Raw genomic sequence first — 18,339 nt, 5'->3', positions numbered from 1 at the left:
TGTACTCTTTAAATACACAGAATATTTTGTATGTAAATTATACCTCGATAATGTTGCAAGAAATGTTAAACATATAAAAAGTTTGTGTGACATCACATATACTTTTACAAAGTATTCAAATAAATAGCCAGAAATGCCTCAAGGAATGTGAACAAGGTTTTTTTCCTCATAAAACTAAAGAAGCTGAGATTCTGAAGCAATCCAAGGATGTGGGAGTTCCCCATTCCCAAAGTGAGCAGGTCTATGGTTGCTCCTACTTCTAACTCATGACTGCAAATACAGGGAGTATGAGGTACACGTATACCTTCAAACCTTTTTTAAATGACCAACTTCTAATATAGAAGACACTAAGCGTTCATCTCCAGCTATCCCTCCTTCCACATCTTTTCTGTGTGTTTCTTCTTCCTCCTCCTAAGCAGAACACTTCAAAGATGGTGGCATTGCAAAGTGACTTCTCTTGTTTCCTCTAGCTATTCACCACATAGGACTGTTATATAGATTAAATAAAATATTTAAGTGTCTGGCATCTCTTTAGGGGGAGCTCAGTAAACTCAATAAACAGCTCCTTCCGGCTCAAAATATTTCTTTGTGACCAAAAAAAAATAATGAAAATAATTTCATGTGTTTCCTAAAGGATTACTTCATGTTTCAAACTGACTTAATATTAGAAGATTTAAATAGTTCAAAACTATCATCAAATCATAAAGTAATCATAAAGAAAATGAGATTTTTTTAAAGGAACTAATTTCTGAGCACAATCTATTCCTTAAAGAGTTTCATAACGTTGACGAAACTGCTCTATTTTGGTAATAATGTTCACTTTCCACTCTGGCAGGTGCTAGTGAATTAAATGCCCGCAGGCTGGACCAGAATAATGCCAGGCAGACTGTTACTACAGCTATGAGTGCGCGCTACTCAAACAAAAACATCCTTTGATGCCTAGCAAATTCTGTCCTACAGCTTCCAAAACAGTGACACAATTTTCTTGTACTTGGAGATAGCAATCAAAGGCATGGATACATAAACACATGTTTCCTGATTTATGCTATTATCTTTCAGTATATTGGTGAATTTCCTCCCATATTAAAAGACACTGGACAAAAGTGGAAGAAAAAAAAAAAAGACAACCAAAAGAATGATTCCCTGAGGTTAGAAAAAGGGGGGGACTGTGGCCAGCAGTCACACACTTCTTTTCCTCTCAGTCAGTTTTTAGTCTAATAGTAGAATTACTCCTGAGTGTCCATTTTCAGATCATACTACATCCAATGTATCCAATTTTTTAATTAAACTTAGTTTCATCTTTATCAACTGCCTGGGGGAAAAAAAACATACCCAAGTCAGAGTTTAGTGTGGTTATGGTCTAATCATTTACATAGCAATGGAAAATTACTAACTTACCTGGACAATTACTTCTATGTTATGTGTACTATCACTGTAGTTTCTTGGGTTCCACTTCAGCGTGAAAATAGGACCAGATGAATGAATAGCTTGCCCTAAATGAACTCCATCAATCTTAACTGTGACAGAAGTAATGGAGGATAATGAAAAGGCCAAAATTCTAAAATGAGAACATATATAAAATATGGTTTTAGTATTTGTCATTGTTTTTATACAGAATAGCCCAATAATTACCTCAAAATGTGTAAGTACAGGCAGAGCCATCACATGGGGCAGCTGATGGGACCACTGTTCATATGATTGGGTTTCTTTCTGAATGGAGACTTTTGGAGCAAACCTGAACTAGTGAGATATTAGGAACTATTCTTTTACTTTTTTTAGAAAGGAAAACCAATTTTCTTTTAACAAATCAAGCTGGAGTAGATTCAAAGTTTTTTTCTAAAGAAACTCCTGAAGTCCTGGTTTTTCTCATAGGAAGGGAATATAGGTTAGATATCTCACTTTGTTAATATAATGTGAAGTCTACCATCTACTCATTTGGTTCCCATCCACTCATTGGGCTCTTCTATCTACCTGGAAGAAGCAATGTCACAAATGAGACGAAAGCCACCAGGCCCCAGAGAATATAAGATCTAAATCTGATATCCAGCCCTGGCCGGTGTGGCTCAGTGGATTGGGTGCAGGGCCTGCTAACCAGGGGGGTCACTGGTTCAGTTTCTAGTAGGGACGCATGCCTGGGTTGCAGGCCGGGTCCCTGGTAGGGGTCATGTTGGGGGGTGGCCACACACTGATGTTTCTCTCCCTCTCTTTCTCCCTACCTTCCCCTCTGTCTAAAAATAAAATAAATAAAATCTTTAAAAATAAATAAATAAATCTGAAATCCAGCTCCTACCAAAAACCCTGACTGAGAGATACATGTTTCACTTCACTAGTGATCAGAAAACATATTGAAACAACTTGATACCAGTTTTTCCAGATTAAGTAGTAAATCTTTTTAAAAGTACAATATCAAGTAATGATAAGGGTGCTGTGAAATTAGCACTCATATTGCCTGGTAACATATAAATTAGTATCTGTTTTAAAAACTACTTGGGTACCTTAAACACTGGTGGTGGGAATGTAAAATGGTAAAGCCCCCATGGAAAACAGTATGATAGTTCCCCAGAAATGTAAATATATGATTACCACATGACCTGGCAATTCCACTTCTGGATATGTCCCCAAAAGAATTAGAGTTTTCAAATTAGTGACACAATTCTGAAGGCAGGAATTTGAACAGATAGTTGTATACTCATGTTCTTAGTGGCACTGTTCACAGTTGCTGAAGGGTGAAAGCACAAGTGACTACGGACAGATACATGGATAAACAAAATGTGGCACATCCATAAAATGGAATATTACTCAGGACTTAAAAAGAGGGAAACTCTGACACACGCTACGACATGGATGAGCCTTGAGGACATTATGCTAAGTGAAACAAGACAGTCACAAAAGGACAAAGAAGTCCTCTTAGATGAGGTAACTGGAGTAGTCAAAGACATAGAGACACACAGTAGAACGCTGAGTGCCAGGGGCCGGGGGCAGGTGGGAAGAAGGGAGTTACTGTCAAAGGGGCACAGAGTGACAGTTTTGTCTGGTGATGGATGGTGACGGTGGCACGACAACATGAACGCGCTTAACGCCACTGACCCGTGCACCTAAAATGGTTCAAATGGTAAATTTTATGTACATATATTTTACCACAACCTTTTAAAAAGGAATAATGATTTTATTGATAGTTACAAAAAAAGTAATTGGGCAATCTTTACCAACACTCATATAGGAATTCAAATTCTTTCACTTAGAATACCACTTATAGAATGCTACCTAAAAGAATTACTCAAATGAAGGTAGACTATATATATCAGATGCTTATCTCCAAATCAGAAAAAAATCCAAAAGTTCACAAAAACATAGGTCAGATAAATTGTAAATTTTCTCTGTTAAAAGGAAAAAAAGTAGGAATTCTAATAGACTGTGCCCTGATTACAACTGTGTAAAAATGTGCCTAAAAGAGAATGCCTGCTGCCCTGACTGGCGTGGCCCAGTGGGTTGAGTGTCTGACTTTACTGCAAACTAAAAGGTCGCCAGTTCAATTGCAGGTCAGGGCACATGCCTGGGTTGTGGGCCTGGTCCCCAGCTGGGGGCATGCGGGAGGCAACTGATCAGGCTTCTCTTCCACATCGATGTTTCTCTACCTCTTTTTCCCTCCCTTTCCCTCTCTCTAAAAATAAATAAATAAAATCTTTTTAAAAAGAGAGAAAGAGAATGACTGCTAAGGAAAATTCAAAATCATTAATTAATAATAGTTTTGTTGGGGGTGGGGGTGGATAGACATATAACCCCACACCCTATTTTCTAAAAGTGGCGGTCTTATTATTTTTCAAAATAAAATTTAAAAGAGTATAAAGTATACACAGGTACATTTAAAAGAGTGCCATTGGGTTTGAGAAAGGTTATTAAGTCTCTTTAATTCACATTGTCGAATTTGCATGGCAACTGAATATTCAATTCCATAAGGTTTATAATAGCTTTTGCTTTTTTGGAAGGCTATGTAGCCAAATGAAAAAAATACATTTCTCGTATATAATGCAAATATTTTAAGTAGGATACAAAAGAATATGTACAGCATGATTACAGCACTATAACAACATGCAAATAAAAACGTGGGGTAAAATACACAAAAGCAATAATGGTAGGATTGTAGAGTTCTGGATGGTTTTTAAACCGTCAGCAGCTTAAAAGATATATTTTTAACCAAACTGGAATCAAACAGTAAGCGACTTATCCTTACATAATGTCTAGAGTGTTCAGACAACTAAAGCGGATATCTCATAGCTGTTAACATGGGATGCAGTCACAATGATTTGTCAACCTCAAACTGAAAGTAAATTCTGAAACATTTTCACATACCTGATGTGTGTTGAGTGAAGGAGTCTTTCTAGTGGTTCATGTTTAGGACAACTATAGAGGAGTGACTTAGGATTGGTGATAAGAACCACAGGCCACTCACCGAAGATCACATCTGCAAAGCTAAAGAGGTCATGATCAAAAGCAAAGACGCGGTACCTGGAGACCAGAGGACAATGAAGCAATTCAGTCACTCCATTTGTGAAGATTATATACAGAACAAATGTAAAAATATAAAAGTATACTTTTTTGAGATCATGAATTTGAATGCCAAGTAAATGATATTGTTTCTCTGTCTTCTTCCCTTGCCCCTATCACTTTATACTTCTCATCTGTCACAACTGGGATCAGACTAAGCAATGAATTTAACTGTACCCTAGAAAAATATCTGGTACATACCATGCACTTTTTAAGTTTTAAAATAAATGCTTATTGAATTAATTCATCTAATTTCTATACTTTAAGACTATTTTGAACCTGAGAATTCATCAAAGCCTAATATCTGACGTTCTTCATACCATCAACATTACATAAAATATAAAAATAAATACAATTAGAAAACTTTCACTTGTCTTTTAAATCTTTATTTCTGTAATTTTAAAGAAATTAACCACAGTTAAGTTGTCTTGATTTTCTAAATGCACGATGAAAGGTATAAATACTAAAAAAAGCAAGCAAGCTGTACTCATTAAAGAATAACCAAAGTTTTATATTTTCTAGCTTTTACAACTGAAAAATGATTAACTATGGCAGAAACAATAGTGCTCACCAAATACTCCACGTGCTCCCCTGCATTTCCCAGTCTCCCTGGTATTAGGTTGGAACCATGTGACTAGTTCTGGCCCATGGGCTGTGAACAGAAGTGACATGTATCACACTTCTGGTCCAAAGTACTTAAAGAGTGTGTGTGAGTTGTCCATGCTCTCTTCCCTGCCTTGGAATTGAGGTGTTGAAATAGTGGCTTTTTAAGATGGAGGAAGTTTTGATCCCTGTCACCCTGTGGAAGAGAGTGGACCTGACTCATAACAGCTTTACGTAAATGAAAAAATAGACATCTCTTGTGTTAAGCCACTGATATTTCTAGGTTTATTTGCATCCACAACAAAGCCTAGCCTAATATTACTAATATACTGTTTTTAAAAACCATTTTACTAATGTAACTTGAATGTTTAGTAAGGGCAGGTAAAGGTTAGGTTCTTTCAGTAAACCTCCGGATAAAACCCCAGGGTTGGAACACAGGGGAGCAGGTGGAAAGAGAAAGAAAAAAAAAGGGTTTCATAATTAGTGTCACTTAACTTGTAACTGTAATATTTATAAGAAATAAAGAGGATGATCAAGGATTAGGAAGGTTATCTGGTAAAAGGCAATCCCAGCCCAGCCCACAGCCTCACAGTCATGAATAGATAGTCTCAGCTCAAAGGAATTACTGTAGCCAACTAACCACGGGCTTCAAGCGCAGCTCTTACTTAGACTTTAGAAAACCAACCGAAACGAGTAAGTACCAACTACAACGTAAAGCTGCCTTTAAACTAATGGAGGTAGTTAAAAATGGAAAGAAAACATTCAGCTCAGCAAATATTTATTGGGTACCTAAATATCTTCAGAGCATTGAGTTTAATAAATTAAACAGCAACTGATAATAGTTAAATAATAAAATGATACTCATCCATACTTAAACTATTTCACTTAAATTGTTCTTTCAAAATATTTATGACACTCATCTATACTTCAATTATTACACTTAAATAGTTATTATCACAATTATATTTAGTTTTCTCTACACATTTAATTATACTGTATGCTTTTGATAAATAAGTTACATTTCTTCTGAGAAAGACTTTAACCTTAACGAAACCAACTATCATCTATCTGAAGAACTTAAATCACTAACATTTTGTAGCAATAACTAGAAAAGTAGGTAAAAAATTCAGGGGGAAAAATGACATATTCCTAGTCCTAGTGTTTCTCGAAGTGTGGTCCATAGCATGCCTGGTGTGCTTTCAAAATAGTTTCTTGGGTCCTAACCCAGACCAACATAATCAAAATCTCTAGATTTGATTATCAAATTAAATAATTTGATAATAATCGATTTAATCAATAATTACAATTATTAATCAAAATCTTTAGATTTTGATTAGAAATTTTTATTTTGAAAAAATCCTCCATAATTCTTATGCATGCTAGAGTTTGAGAACTATTTCCTAATGGTTCTGTCTTAAAAATCCAATAAAACATAGTGACAGCAAACATAACTATTGCCACAAGGATTTCGCATGTGACAAAGATTACAATATATTACTTCAAAAACATGGAAATATCGCACGTTTTCCTTGACTGGGATCACCCATGATAGCAACAAGAAAACTATCATTGCTTTAGCATAAGTAACATGTATTAAGTTTTACTCTATGGAGTAGTTCCCTTACCTTCTATTATTCTTCCAGTCTCCCACCTCAAGTTCCAAAGTGCCCTGGAAGTGACGAGTGTGCAAAACAGGCATCAATCCACCAAGTGTATGGAGGTGCCCACACAAATAAGCTGTAGCTGAACTAAACAATGAAAAATAAATAGAATAATGAACAAGATAATTTGTGGTGCCAAACTAATAAAAATATTTCTTCAGGAAAGCTGGATAGGTAGAGCAACATAAAATAATTAAAAATAATTAAAAACAATTAATTTTGATTCTGGAAGCCTGCATCACCTCATTATTGACCGAATTCCCGGTGACGGAGAAAGAATAGTGGACGTTGTATAGTGTCCAAACCAAATGCTGTGATTGCTCCGACCACTTTCCTTTGCCAGTAATAAAAGCTCCTCCATCCGTTTCTGAAATGGAAGAAAAATAGAAGATCTTTAATTAGGGCTCATGTTGAAATCTAATGTCAACATATTAAACCCTTGAAGTATTGTAAGAGTAAGTATATTATGTTTCAGGCTGAAACCCTGCTAATTAATGACCTGTGCAGACCTTTGTAAGTTTCAGGCTGTTTTCACATACAATGTAATTCATTTGATCCTAAAAATATCTCTGTGCTAAGTAGGGAAAGTATTGTAATATCCCCCTTTGATAGATAAGGCAACAGAAATAATCTTAACATAAATTCTTTATTTATTTATACATTTCTATATAAAAATAAAGAAACACTAATCTTTTCAACCCTGTTTACCACATTGCAATTAATGAAGAGGAGAGTGATACTAAAACAAGATGTTAGGATGTCCACAGGAAGCCTTGTACCTAAATGTTTCTAACAGCTCTACTCCTAACAGTCAAAAATTAGAGGCCATCACCAAATTGCATATATCCACACAATGGAATACTACTTATCAACAAAAAAGAAAGAACTAATGATATCTACAGTAATATGGATAAATCTCAGAAACGTTATACTGAGCAAAGGAAGGCAGATATGTTATATTCTGTATGATCTCATTAATATAAAATTCTAGAACATACAAAACTAATCTATGCTGACAGAAAACCAGATAGCTGTCCTCTGGGACTGAGGATGGAGACTGACTTCACTCACAAGAGAACTTTCTGGGGTGATGGGAATGGTCTGCCTTGACTGCGGTGAGAGTTACACCAGTACAGACACTTCTCAAAACTCTCTGAACAGTTGAAATGAGTGCATTTTATTGTATGTAAATCACCCATCAAGAAGTTGATTTCAAAAACAACTTGCACACATATAAATGCACATCAATATTATCTGTAAGGTGCTTATAGTGATAAATTCCTGGGCCCCTCCCTCAGGTTTGCTAATTTGATACATCTTAGGTGAAGCCTGGAAATCTTTGTTTTATAAGATTCCAGCTGATTTTTATGCAGATGATTCTTGAATTACACATTAAAAAACGTTATTCTAAGGAGTAGTTTTTAAAATAACATGTTATCAACTTTATCTAAGGACCTTGGTAGGTAGGAAACAAAATACACCTTCATCAAACAAAATGCCTACTGTAACACAATGCATCAGACAATATTCTGTTCACTCAATTTCAAGTCCCTCTGAACCTGCATATCACTTTGAATCTCTTTCAGCACTTAGCAAATTCTGCCTTTTATTATAGTTACTTCTGCACTGGTCTTACACCCAACCACTAGATTAAATATCTTAAGAGGCCAGGGACATGACCTTATCACCTTTGTATTCCTATGCACGGGCACATACGTCTTGCACATGGGCATGTGCTCACTAAACATTTAATGAGTTGACATTTGTTGTACCAAGGAGCAATGAGAGGTTCTCAGATGTGACTTTCCAGACAGTTTTATCCAGCAACAGTTTTCACCTACATTACAAAAAATACTTTAAAAGAAACTTATTTATTTCAATGGTTGTCTTTCTCTTAAAAAAATATAGACCTTTAGTTAAAAATGGTAAACGCAGGGTTTTAGGAATATACCACATAGCATACAAAACTTTATGCCCTGTACCTTGCTAAGTGTATCTTGCACTCAGTACATATTTAATAAATGTTTACTGAGTAAGTATAAAAAGTGAGGTACTTCTTTCCCAAATTTTGGGATAATGATAGGGATAGCAATAATAGTGCTGAAGTAGCCAGTACTTTAGCCTGGCCATACCTGTAACCACAGTAAAACTTTTTCTCAAGCACTTCTAGAAGAGGACTTGTTTACCTAGGATAACTTTAAGTGAGCTGCATGCATCTAAGAAAAATAGGTTAGCTACTAAAAGAAGTGAGATTTTTACTGTACCTCATCTAAAATCCCAAAGAAATTATAGGGTCTCTTCGGCCCTGGATATAAGGTGGCATCCACAGAGATGAAAGAATAGTTGCCAAAGGGAGTACTGTGGACATGATGGAAAGAGCCATCCCTACGTATGGCAGAATATTTCCTAAAAAATACAATACCGAAAAGTTTTAGTGCAATCATAAAAAGGCAGAATAAATTTAAAATCACATTATATTTTGCCTCCTTTGAAAAGGAAATTTCTTGACATGAGAGAAAAACAGACTGAACTAGATCCTCAATGAATAAACTGTAAAAGAAATGTAAAAAATTTTCTCCCATTGTCTCCAAGACAGGAACCAAAACATAAAGTCGCCAAGTAAAGCAGAGAAGTAGAGGGGCGAGTTTAAGCAGTCCACTAAACATCTGAAAGGAGACTGTCAGAATCCAGTGAAATGGTACTTACCAATCATTAAAAAATGTAGTGAGGACCTACTAAGTACCTAGTAGAATTCTTAGTGCAGTGAGATACAGTGTTTGTGACACAACTACACACAAAACAAAACCTTGTAAAGAAGTAATCCAACCAGGGGAAAAATGCTGGTCTAGGTATGGGTAGTAAGTCTCTCCCCGTTCCTGAAAGTGCACTGATAACACACACAGGGTCCACGCCCAGTACGGACGTGCTCACCACCGTCAGTGTCAACAGTGTTCCAATGTCCACAAAGCAGGAGAGGGAAGAGCAGAGAGACAGGATGGGTAGGTACTCAAGTATTTGCTGAATAAGTGTGAAGGAAAGTACAGATTACATTGGCATATATACCTATATTATTCAAATGTCAGAACATTATTAAGAAAATATCTAAGTGTCTTATATGGCTTTTTACCTAAAACCATATATGAAAACATACAAATAAACTTCTGATACTTAATGTGCTGTCAGGGAGCTATATTTAAGTCACAATAGCCATCAAATATATCATGGAATAAATATATTAGGTATTACAATTAATAGTCAATTCTATTGCCTCTCTTCTTCGTATTTTTTTAATATCTATTTCAGGATTTTCTCCTCATTAAAAAATTTATATTTTCCTGCTTAATTTGTTTTCAGAGTTTTTCTTCAGGATTTTATAATCTCATATGTTGTTTCTATTCCTACATTTTTGACACATTAAAATCCAACTATCTAAAAATGAATCCAACTATTTAAAGCAGAGGTTAAAATATATTATAGTTAATGACATTTTCTGAATTCTGGATTTTGGCATTGTCTGGGCCATTCTAAAGCTCAAGATTTAATTTTAAGATTTTTTTCCTTTCTGGTTGATATTTCCATAATATCTGTATCTCTACCAAAATGCCATTTGCTAAACTCTGATAGGTTAGGTAGTTAGAAATAAAAATATAAAGATAAGAAACTTTAAAATGACTAACAACTTTACCTTCCCAATAACCAGTCAGATCCTAAGTCTTCTTAATTCTTCTTTAGAAATGTTTCTTAACTCCATTTCCAAAGTCACAATCAAAAATACAAACAGTTAATAGGAAGTGAAAGATTTTCATCTCTGTCCTTTTCTTTTCTCACATTAACAAAAGAGCACTACCTCCTTTTCCAAGTTACAGTGAGGTCTAATTATATGTTAACCAATTCTTTAAAAATTTTTATTTATTTATTTTTAGGGGAAGGGAGGGAGAAAGAGAGGGAGAGAAACACTAAAGTGCAAGAGATATCTCAGAGATGTATCAATTGGTTGCCTCTCACATGCCCCCAACTAGAGATGGACCTGGGCCACAACCCAAGCATGTGCCTTGTATGGAAATCGAACCAGTGACCCTTTGGTTCATAAGCTGGCGCCCAACCCACTGGGCCACACCAGCCAGGGCTAACCAATTCTTTTTGACTTATCATCCTCAAATTGATACCACCACCCCCATATCCAGGAACTTTGCTCAGATCAGTTCGTCTTCTATTCATTTAAGGCCTTTTCCATATGATGACCAGACTACTGCAGGACTCTCCTATTTAGTATCTATGTAACTCCAATATCTCCCTATTTTTTGTTGTTCTGCATTGTTTTTTTAATAAAATACTAGTGTCCTTAGAAAGCTACACTGGATTATGAACTATTACTCATCACATCTAAGTCTCTATGGTTCTCACTTAAGACCTCCCTAAACTGGCCCCAAGTCACCAATGCCATTATCAGTGCTCATTATGAACCTTTATTTTCATGGTAAGCAGTTGCCTCACTGCCCTCAAAAGTTCATTCTAGCTTTTAAAGCCTAGGTTTTCGGGGGGGGTTTTGGTTTGGGGTTTTTTTTTTGCTTTCTGTGCCTAAAATATACCCCTCGAAGTGTCTTACTTTTCCAAATGCTATCCATCTTTTAAGACTGGACACAATTTTCACTTCATTTTATGCAGCCTTCTCTAACTTGCAACTAGTGAACAAATAAGTTCTAGAGACTTAATGCACTGCATGGCCATTATAGTTAACAACACTCCATTGTAACTTCAAAGATGGAGACTAGATCTTAATTCTTCTCATCACAAAAAAGAAACAGTAATTATGTGACATGAGAGGTGTCAGCTATGGTGGTAATCATACTACAATATATAAATGTAGCACATGAACATGCTGTCCATTTAAACATACACAATACTGTATGTCAATTATATCGAATTTATAAATAATTTATTTTATTTTTAGAGAGAGGGGAAAGAAAAGAGAGAGAGAGGGGGAGAAACATCAATGTGTGGTTGCCTCTCACGTATCTCCCACTGGGGACCCAGCCTGAACCCAGGTATGTGCCTTGACCGGAAATAGAACCAGTGACCCTTTGGTTCATAGGCCACACACTCAATCCACTGAGCCACATCAGTCACGGCAGACAATTTTAATATTTGCATGACATACTGGAATGAAAGAGGACAGAGCAACCAGGGGAGACAGATTGGGGTTTTCAGCCACCCCAAAGGCTGAGAAAATCAGTTATCTCAGCATTCCTAAAACCTGTAGTACTCTAGTTGACCAGTTCTGATCTATATGACTCCTGCTATGCATCAATGGCAAAAAAAAAAAAAAAAAAAAAAAAGTCTCTGTAGAATATTAAAAAGAACCACAGGGGAAAAAACAATTAAAGGAAAGAAAAGGTCCCAAAACAAAAACAAAAAACTGAACCTGTCACACACATTGAAAAAAAAAGCCCCCTTTTCTAAAAGAGTTTACCAGAGTTTCTGTAAATAGAAATTTTATCTGTTAAAAAATGTTTTTACCCATTCATTGACTGTACCCTGCTTGTAACACATCATGTTCTGTCTTCTGTTCATTACAGTACCTGTAATAATTCTCGACACTCTCCAGACTTGGAAGGTTGAATGTATCTAATTAAAAAGAAAAGAGCAAACATCATCTATATTAAAAAGAGAAATACAAATATGTTAAAGACTAAAGAAAACTAATTCTTTCAGTAATATTTTAAATGGTAGAATTCAACGAACTAGATAATTTTTAAAATTTGAAAATAGAATTCAGATTTCTGGAAACTTATTTAATCTATCTAGTATACTAGAAAATAAATATTTTGAATTATGTACTATTTAAAATATACATTGAGAAGATGGCAGAGGAAAAAGTGGGAGTTACGCTAACCTCCTCCCAGGACCTAACTGGAATTACAACTAAATTGTAGAGAAATCCTCCTGAATGATCAACTGAACACTGGCTGGAGAGAAGCCTTATAACCACTGACAGACAGAAGAAATCACTTCACCACAACAAGACTGGTAGGGAGTGCAGAGGAGGCACAAGAGGGCTAGTTGGCTTCCCATGGGTGGTAGCTGAAGTGCCAGAGGGATATTTCAGCATTCAGGGGGGTTACCCCTAAGAAGTGTGGGGTCTAAATCCCAAGCTGGGCTCCCTAAACTACAGCACCAGAGCCAGAAAGGAATCCAGATAACACCCAGCTGCGAAAATAAGCAGGATTTCTATCTGCAGAGAGAGATGGCTGGAGACTCAGAGAGCCTCCTAAAGGGCCAATGTACAAAATTTCATTTGCAGCCACTTACTCTAGGCTCCAGCACAGGGAGGGCAGAGTGGACTAGAGACACTGGAGGAGATTCTGGGGTTGGTAGCTCTAGGGAGAGAACTGAAGGAACAGCCACCATGATCCCTGTGCTGAATCATGCCCCATACTGCAGAAGCCATCTTTCTCATCAGAGCACTCCTCTCCAAGTGGCATTAACCTGAGGGGAAGCAATAGCCCCACCTGCAGGAATTACTCTGCTCCATCCTATGCAGCTTCAGCCAGGCTACTGATTATAGCTTCAGGCTATATCACTGAGTACTTTAACAACTAAGGTGGACCTTTGGGAGCTCTATAAAACTTCAGCTGACCCTCCCAAGGGCCCAGTGCTGGTAACAGCCAGCCTGGGTGTACATCCTGGTTCTTTCTGCGCACAAACAGGTCCAGCAGAGGGAGCTAAAAGTGGTGGATCGCTAATAGCTCCAAACAGGTTGACCAGGGCCAGTCACAAGCAGTGTCTGACAAAGGCCTACACCAAAGTCTTTGCAGATCTACCTAATACATGGAAACAAATACAAAGAAGCAGCCAAAAAGGGAAGACAAAGAAACAGACTCCAAATGAAAGAACAAGAGAATTCTCCAGAAAGAGCTAGATGAAATGGAGGCAAGCAATTTATCAGAGAGAGTTTAGAGTAATGATTATAAGGATACTCAACAGCATGAAAAAAGCCATAGAAACCATAAAAAAGGACCAGTCAGAAATAAAGAATGCAATATCTGAAGTAAATAATACACTGGAAGGAATAAACAGTAGGTTACATGAAGTAGAAGATCAAATCAGTGATTTGGAAGACAAAGTAGAAAAAAACACCCAGGCAGAGCAGCAAAAAGAAAAAAGAATTTAAAAAAATGAGAAGAGCTTAAGAAACATTTTGTGCAATATGAAGTGTAACAACATCGGCATCATGGGAGTACCAGAAGAAGAGGGCAAGCAAGGGATCGAGAGCCTATTTGAAGAATTAATGACTGAAAACTTCCCTAATCTGGTAAAGGAAAAAGACACAAGTCCAGGAAGCTCAGAGAGTCCCAAACAAGTTGGGCCCAGAGAGGCTTACACTGAGAGACATCATAATTCAAATGACAAGGCTTAAAGACAAAGAGAGAATCCTAAAAGCTGCAAGAGAAAAGCAGGTAGTTACATACAAAAGAGCACTAATTAGACTGTCATCTGATTTCTCAACAGAAACATTTTGGGCCAGAAGGGAATGGTGTGAAATTTTCAGGGTGATGAAAAAGTAAGGATCTACAACCAAGGCTACTTTACCCAGCAAGACTGGACACTATTTTCACATCATTTAAAACTGAAGGAGAAATAAGGAGCTTCCCAGACAAAAAAAGGCTAAAGGAGTTTGTTAACACCAAACCAATACTGCAACAAATGTTAAAGGGTTTGCTTTAAGAAGAAGAAAAAAAGAAGAAAAAACAGAGGAAAATAGTCTACTAATAAAATGGCACTAAAGGCATATCTATCAATAATCATCTTCAATATAAATGGCTTAAATGCCCCAACCAAAAGACATAGGGTACCTGAATGGATAAAAAAAAAACAAGACCCATATATATGCTGCCTCCATGAAACACATATCAGATCAAAAGATACACACAGACTGAAAGTAAAGGGATGGGAAAAGATTATTTCATGCAAATGGAAAGGAAAAAAAAAGGCTGGGGTAGCAATATTTACATTCCACAAAACAGACTTTAAAACTAAGACTATACTAAGAGACAAAGAAGGACAGGACATAATGATAAAGGGAACAATCCAACAAGAAGATATAACCATAGAAAACTGTACACACCCAACATAGGAGAACCTAAGTATGAGAAGCAAATCTTCATGGACATAAAACGAGAGATCAACAGAAAAACAGTCATAGGCAGGGGTTTTAACACCCTACTGACTTCAAGGGCTACATCTTCCAGACAAAAAATCAACAAGGAGACAACAGCCTTAAATGACAAACTAGATCAAATGGATTTAATTGGTAACTTCAGAGCATTTCACCCCAAAGCAGCAGAATATACATACTTTTCAAGTGCACATAAAACTTTTCTAGGATAGACCACATGTTAGGGCACAAAACAAGTCTCAATAAATTATAGAAGATTGAAATCATATCAAGCATCTTCTCTGACCACAATGCAATGGAACTAGAAATCAATCACAAGAACACTGAAAAACATGTGAAGACATGGAAGCTTAAATAACATGTTACTAAACAATGAACAGGTCAACAAAGAGATCAAGGAAGTAACCAAAAGTTACCTTGAAACAAATAAATTGAGGCTACAACAATCCCAAATCTGTGGGACACTGAGAAAGCAATCCTAAGAGGGTAATTCATAGCATTACAGGCCTATCTCAAAAACAAACAAACAGGAAAGGCTCAAATAAACAACCTAAATTTACACCTAAAGGAACTTGAAAAAGAACAACAAACAAACCCAAAGTGAGTAGAAGAAAAGAAATAATAAAGACCAGAGCAGAAATAAGTAAAAGGAAAAAAAAAAAGACATAAAAGATCAATGAATCCCAGAGCTGGTTCTTGAAAAAAATAAAAAAGATTGACAAATCCTTAACCAGACTCATCAAAAAATAAAGAGAAAGGACCCAAATAAACAAAATCTGAAATGAAGGAGGAGAAATAACAACTGATACCAAAGAAATACCAAGGTTCTAACTGGATAACCTGGACAAAATGGTTAAATTCCTAAACATACAGCCTTCCAAAACCAAATCAGGAAGACTCGGAGAATCTAAACAGACAGATTGCACCTACTGAAATTGAAGCAGTAATCAAAAAACTCCCAACAAACAAAAGCCCTGGACCAGGTGGCTTCACAGGTGAATTTTACCACACATTCCAAGAAGAACTAATACCTCTCCTTCTCAAACTGTTTCACGAAATTCAAGAGTTGGGAAGGCTCCCAAACTCATTTTATGAGGCCAGCATGATCCTAATTCCAAAACCAGTTAAAGACACTACAAAGAAAGAAAACTGCAGGCCAATATCCCTGATGAATACATGCTAAAATCCTCAACAAAATATTAGCAAACCTAATATAGCAATGCATTAAAAAGATCATACACCATGATCAAGTGGAATTTATTTTAGGAACGCAAGATTGGTACAATGCTCACAAATCAATAAATGTGATTCACCACATAAACAAAATGAAGGATAAAAACCACATGATCATATCAATAGATGCAGAAAAGGCATTTGATAAAACCCAGCACCCATTTATGATCAAAACTCTCAGCAAGGTGGTAATAGAGCAAACATGCCTACACATAATAAAGGCCATATACAACAAACCCACTGCCAGCATCATACTCATCAGGCAAAAACTACAAGCATTCCCCTTAAGACTGGGAACAAGACAGGGATGTCTGCTTTCACCTCTCTTATTCAACAAAGTACTCGAAGTCCTAGCCACAGCAATCACACAAGAAGAAGAAATAAAAGGCATACAAATTGGAAAGGAAGAAGTAAAACTATCATTATTTGCAGATGGCATGATACTGTATATAGAGAACCTCAAAGATTTCACCAAGAAACTACTAGAACTGACAAATGAATTCAGCAAAGTAGCCAGATACAAAATTAATATCCAGAAATCACTTGCATTCATATATGCTGATAATGAACTAACAAGAAGGGAAATTAATAAAACTATCCCATTCACAACTACTACAAAAAGAATAAAATACCCAGGAATAACCTAACCAACAATGTAGAACACCTGTACTCAAAAAATTATAAAACACTGAAGAAAGAAATAGAAGAAGATACAAAGAAGTGGAAGCACATACTGTGCTCACAGATAGGAAGAATTAACATCATTAAAATGTCCATACTACCCCAAGCAATCTATAGATTCAATGCAATTCCTATCAAGATTCCAATGATGTATTTCACAGAATTAGAACAAATATTTCAAAAATTTATATGGAACCACAATAGGTCCCACATAGCAACAATGAACCTGAGAAAGAACAAAGTTGGAGAAGTCACACTACCTAATATCAAAGTATACTATAAAGTCCTAGTCATCAAAACAGCATGTTACTGGCATAAAAACAGACATATAAATCAATAAAAGAGAATAGAGATCCCAGAAATAAACCCACACATTTACAATCAATTAGTATTTGACAGAGGAGGCAAGCACATACAATGGGCTAACGATAGTTTATTCAATAAATGGTGTTGGGAATATTGGACAGATACATGCAGAAAAACGAAACTAAAACTGAAACTAAGTAAATCATCAACAAAATGTCAACCCACAGAATGGGAGAACATATTTGCCAATACATGTGATAAGGGGTTAATATCCAAAATTTATAAAGAGTTTACAAAACTCAATACCAAAAAACAAACAACCCAATTAAAAAATGGGCAAAGGACCTGAACAGATACTTCTCTAAAGAGGACACACAGATGGTCAATAGACATATGAAAAGATGCTCAATGTCACTAATCATCAGAGAGGTGCAAATTAAAACCATGATGAGATATCTCCTTACACCAGTCAGAATGGCTGTCATCAATACATTGACAAACAACAAGTGCTGGTGACGATGTAAAAAAAGGGGAACACTTTTGCACTGTTGGTGGGACTGCAGATTGCTGCAATCACTGTAAAAAGCAGTATGGAGATACCTCAAAAAATTAAAATTGGATCTGCCTTTTGACCCAGCTATCCCACTTCTAGGGATATGTCCGAAGGAACCCAAAACGCTAATTTATTCAAAAGGACATAAGCACTCCTGTGTTCATTGCAGCGTTATTTACAATAGCCAAGATATGGAAGCAGCCCAAGTGACCATCAGTAGTTAAGTGGCTAAAATAACTATGTGACATTTACACAATGGAATACTACTCATAAAAAAGAAGACACTTTGCCCTGGCTGGTGTGGCTCAGCAGATTGAGCACCAGCCTGCAAACCAAAGGGTCACCAGTTAGATTCCCAGTCAGGGGACATGCTTGGGTTGCAGGCCAGGTCCTCAGTATGGGGCATGTGAGAGGCAACCACACATACATGTTTCTCTCCCTCTCTTTTTCCCTCCCTTCTCATCTCTCAAAAAATAAATAAATAATTTTTTTTAAAAAAGTCAATTTTACCTTTTGCGACAGTATGAATGAACCTGGAGAACATTATGCTAAGTGAAATAAGCCAGTCAGAGAAAGAAAAA

At 36.4% G+C, this 18,339-nt stretch overlaps 1 protein-coding gene across 3 annotated transcripts in view; it reads right to left on the bottom strand.

Moving 5' to 3' along the window:
- The window catches only part of TMEM62 (transmembrane protein 62), a 35,300-nt gene that overhangs the window by 12,833 nt on the left and 4,128 nt on the right, over nucleotides 1-18,339 (bottom strand). For 2 of the 3 annotated variants that reach the window (XM_045201501.3, XM_024567707.4), the window contains 6 exons: nucleotides 12,389-12,434; nucleotides 9,074-9,215; nucleotides 7,052-7,176; nucleotides 6,774-6,896; nucleotides 4,351-4,506; nucleotides 1,399-1,558 (listed from right to left, as the gene is read on the bottom strand). In XM_045201501.3, the coding sequence (XP_045057436.1) occupies nucleotides 1,399-1,558; nucleotides 4,351-4,506; nucleotides 6,774-6,896; nucleotides 7,052-7,176; nucleotides 9,074-9,215; nucleotides 12,389-12,434 (752 nt within the window). The remainder of the gene's footprint in view (nucleotides 1-1,398; nucleotides 1,559-4,350; nucleotides 4,507-6,773; nucleotides 6,897-7,051; nucleotides 7,177-9,073; nucleotides 9,216-12,388; nucleotides 12,435-18,339) is intronic. The other variant, XM_045201502.3, reaches the window with a different exon arrangement.

The sequence above is a fragment of the Desmodus rotundus genome, chromosome 7, assembly GCF_022682495.2.
Source record: "Desmodus rotundus isolate HL8 chromosome 7, HLdesRot8A.1, whole genome shotgun sequence".
In the NCBI taxonomy this organism is placed as follows: domain Eukaryota; kingdom Metazoa; phylum Chordata; class Mammalia; order Chiroptera; family Phyllostomidae; genus Desmodus; species Desmodus rotundus.
The sequence above is the reverse complement of the archived record's forward strand: the minus strand, read 5'-3'. Positions and strand labels throughout refer to the sequence as shown.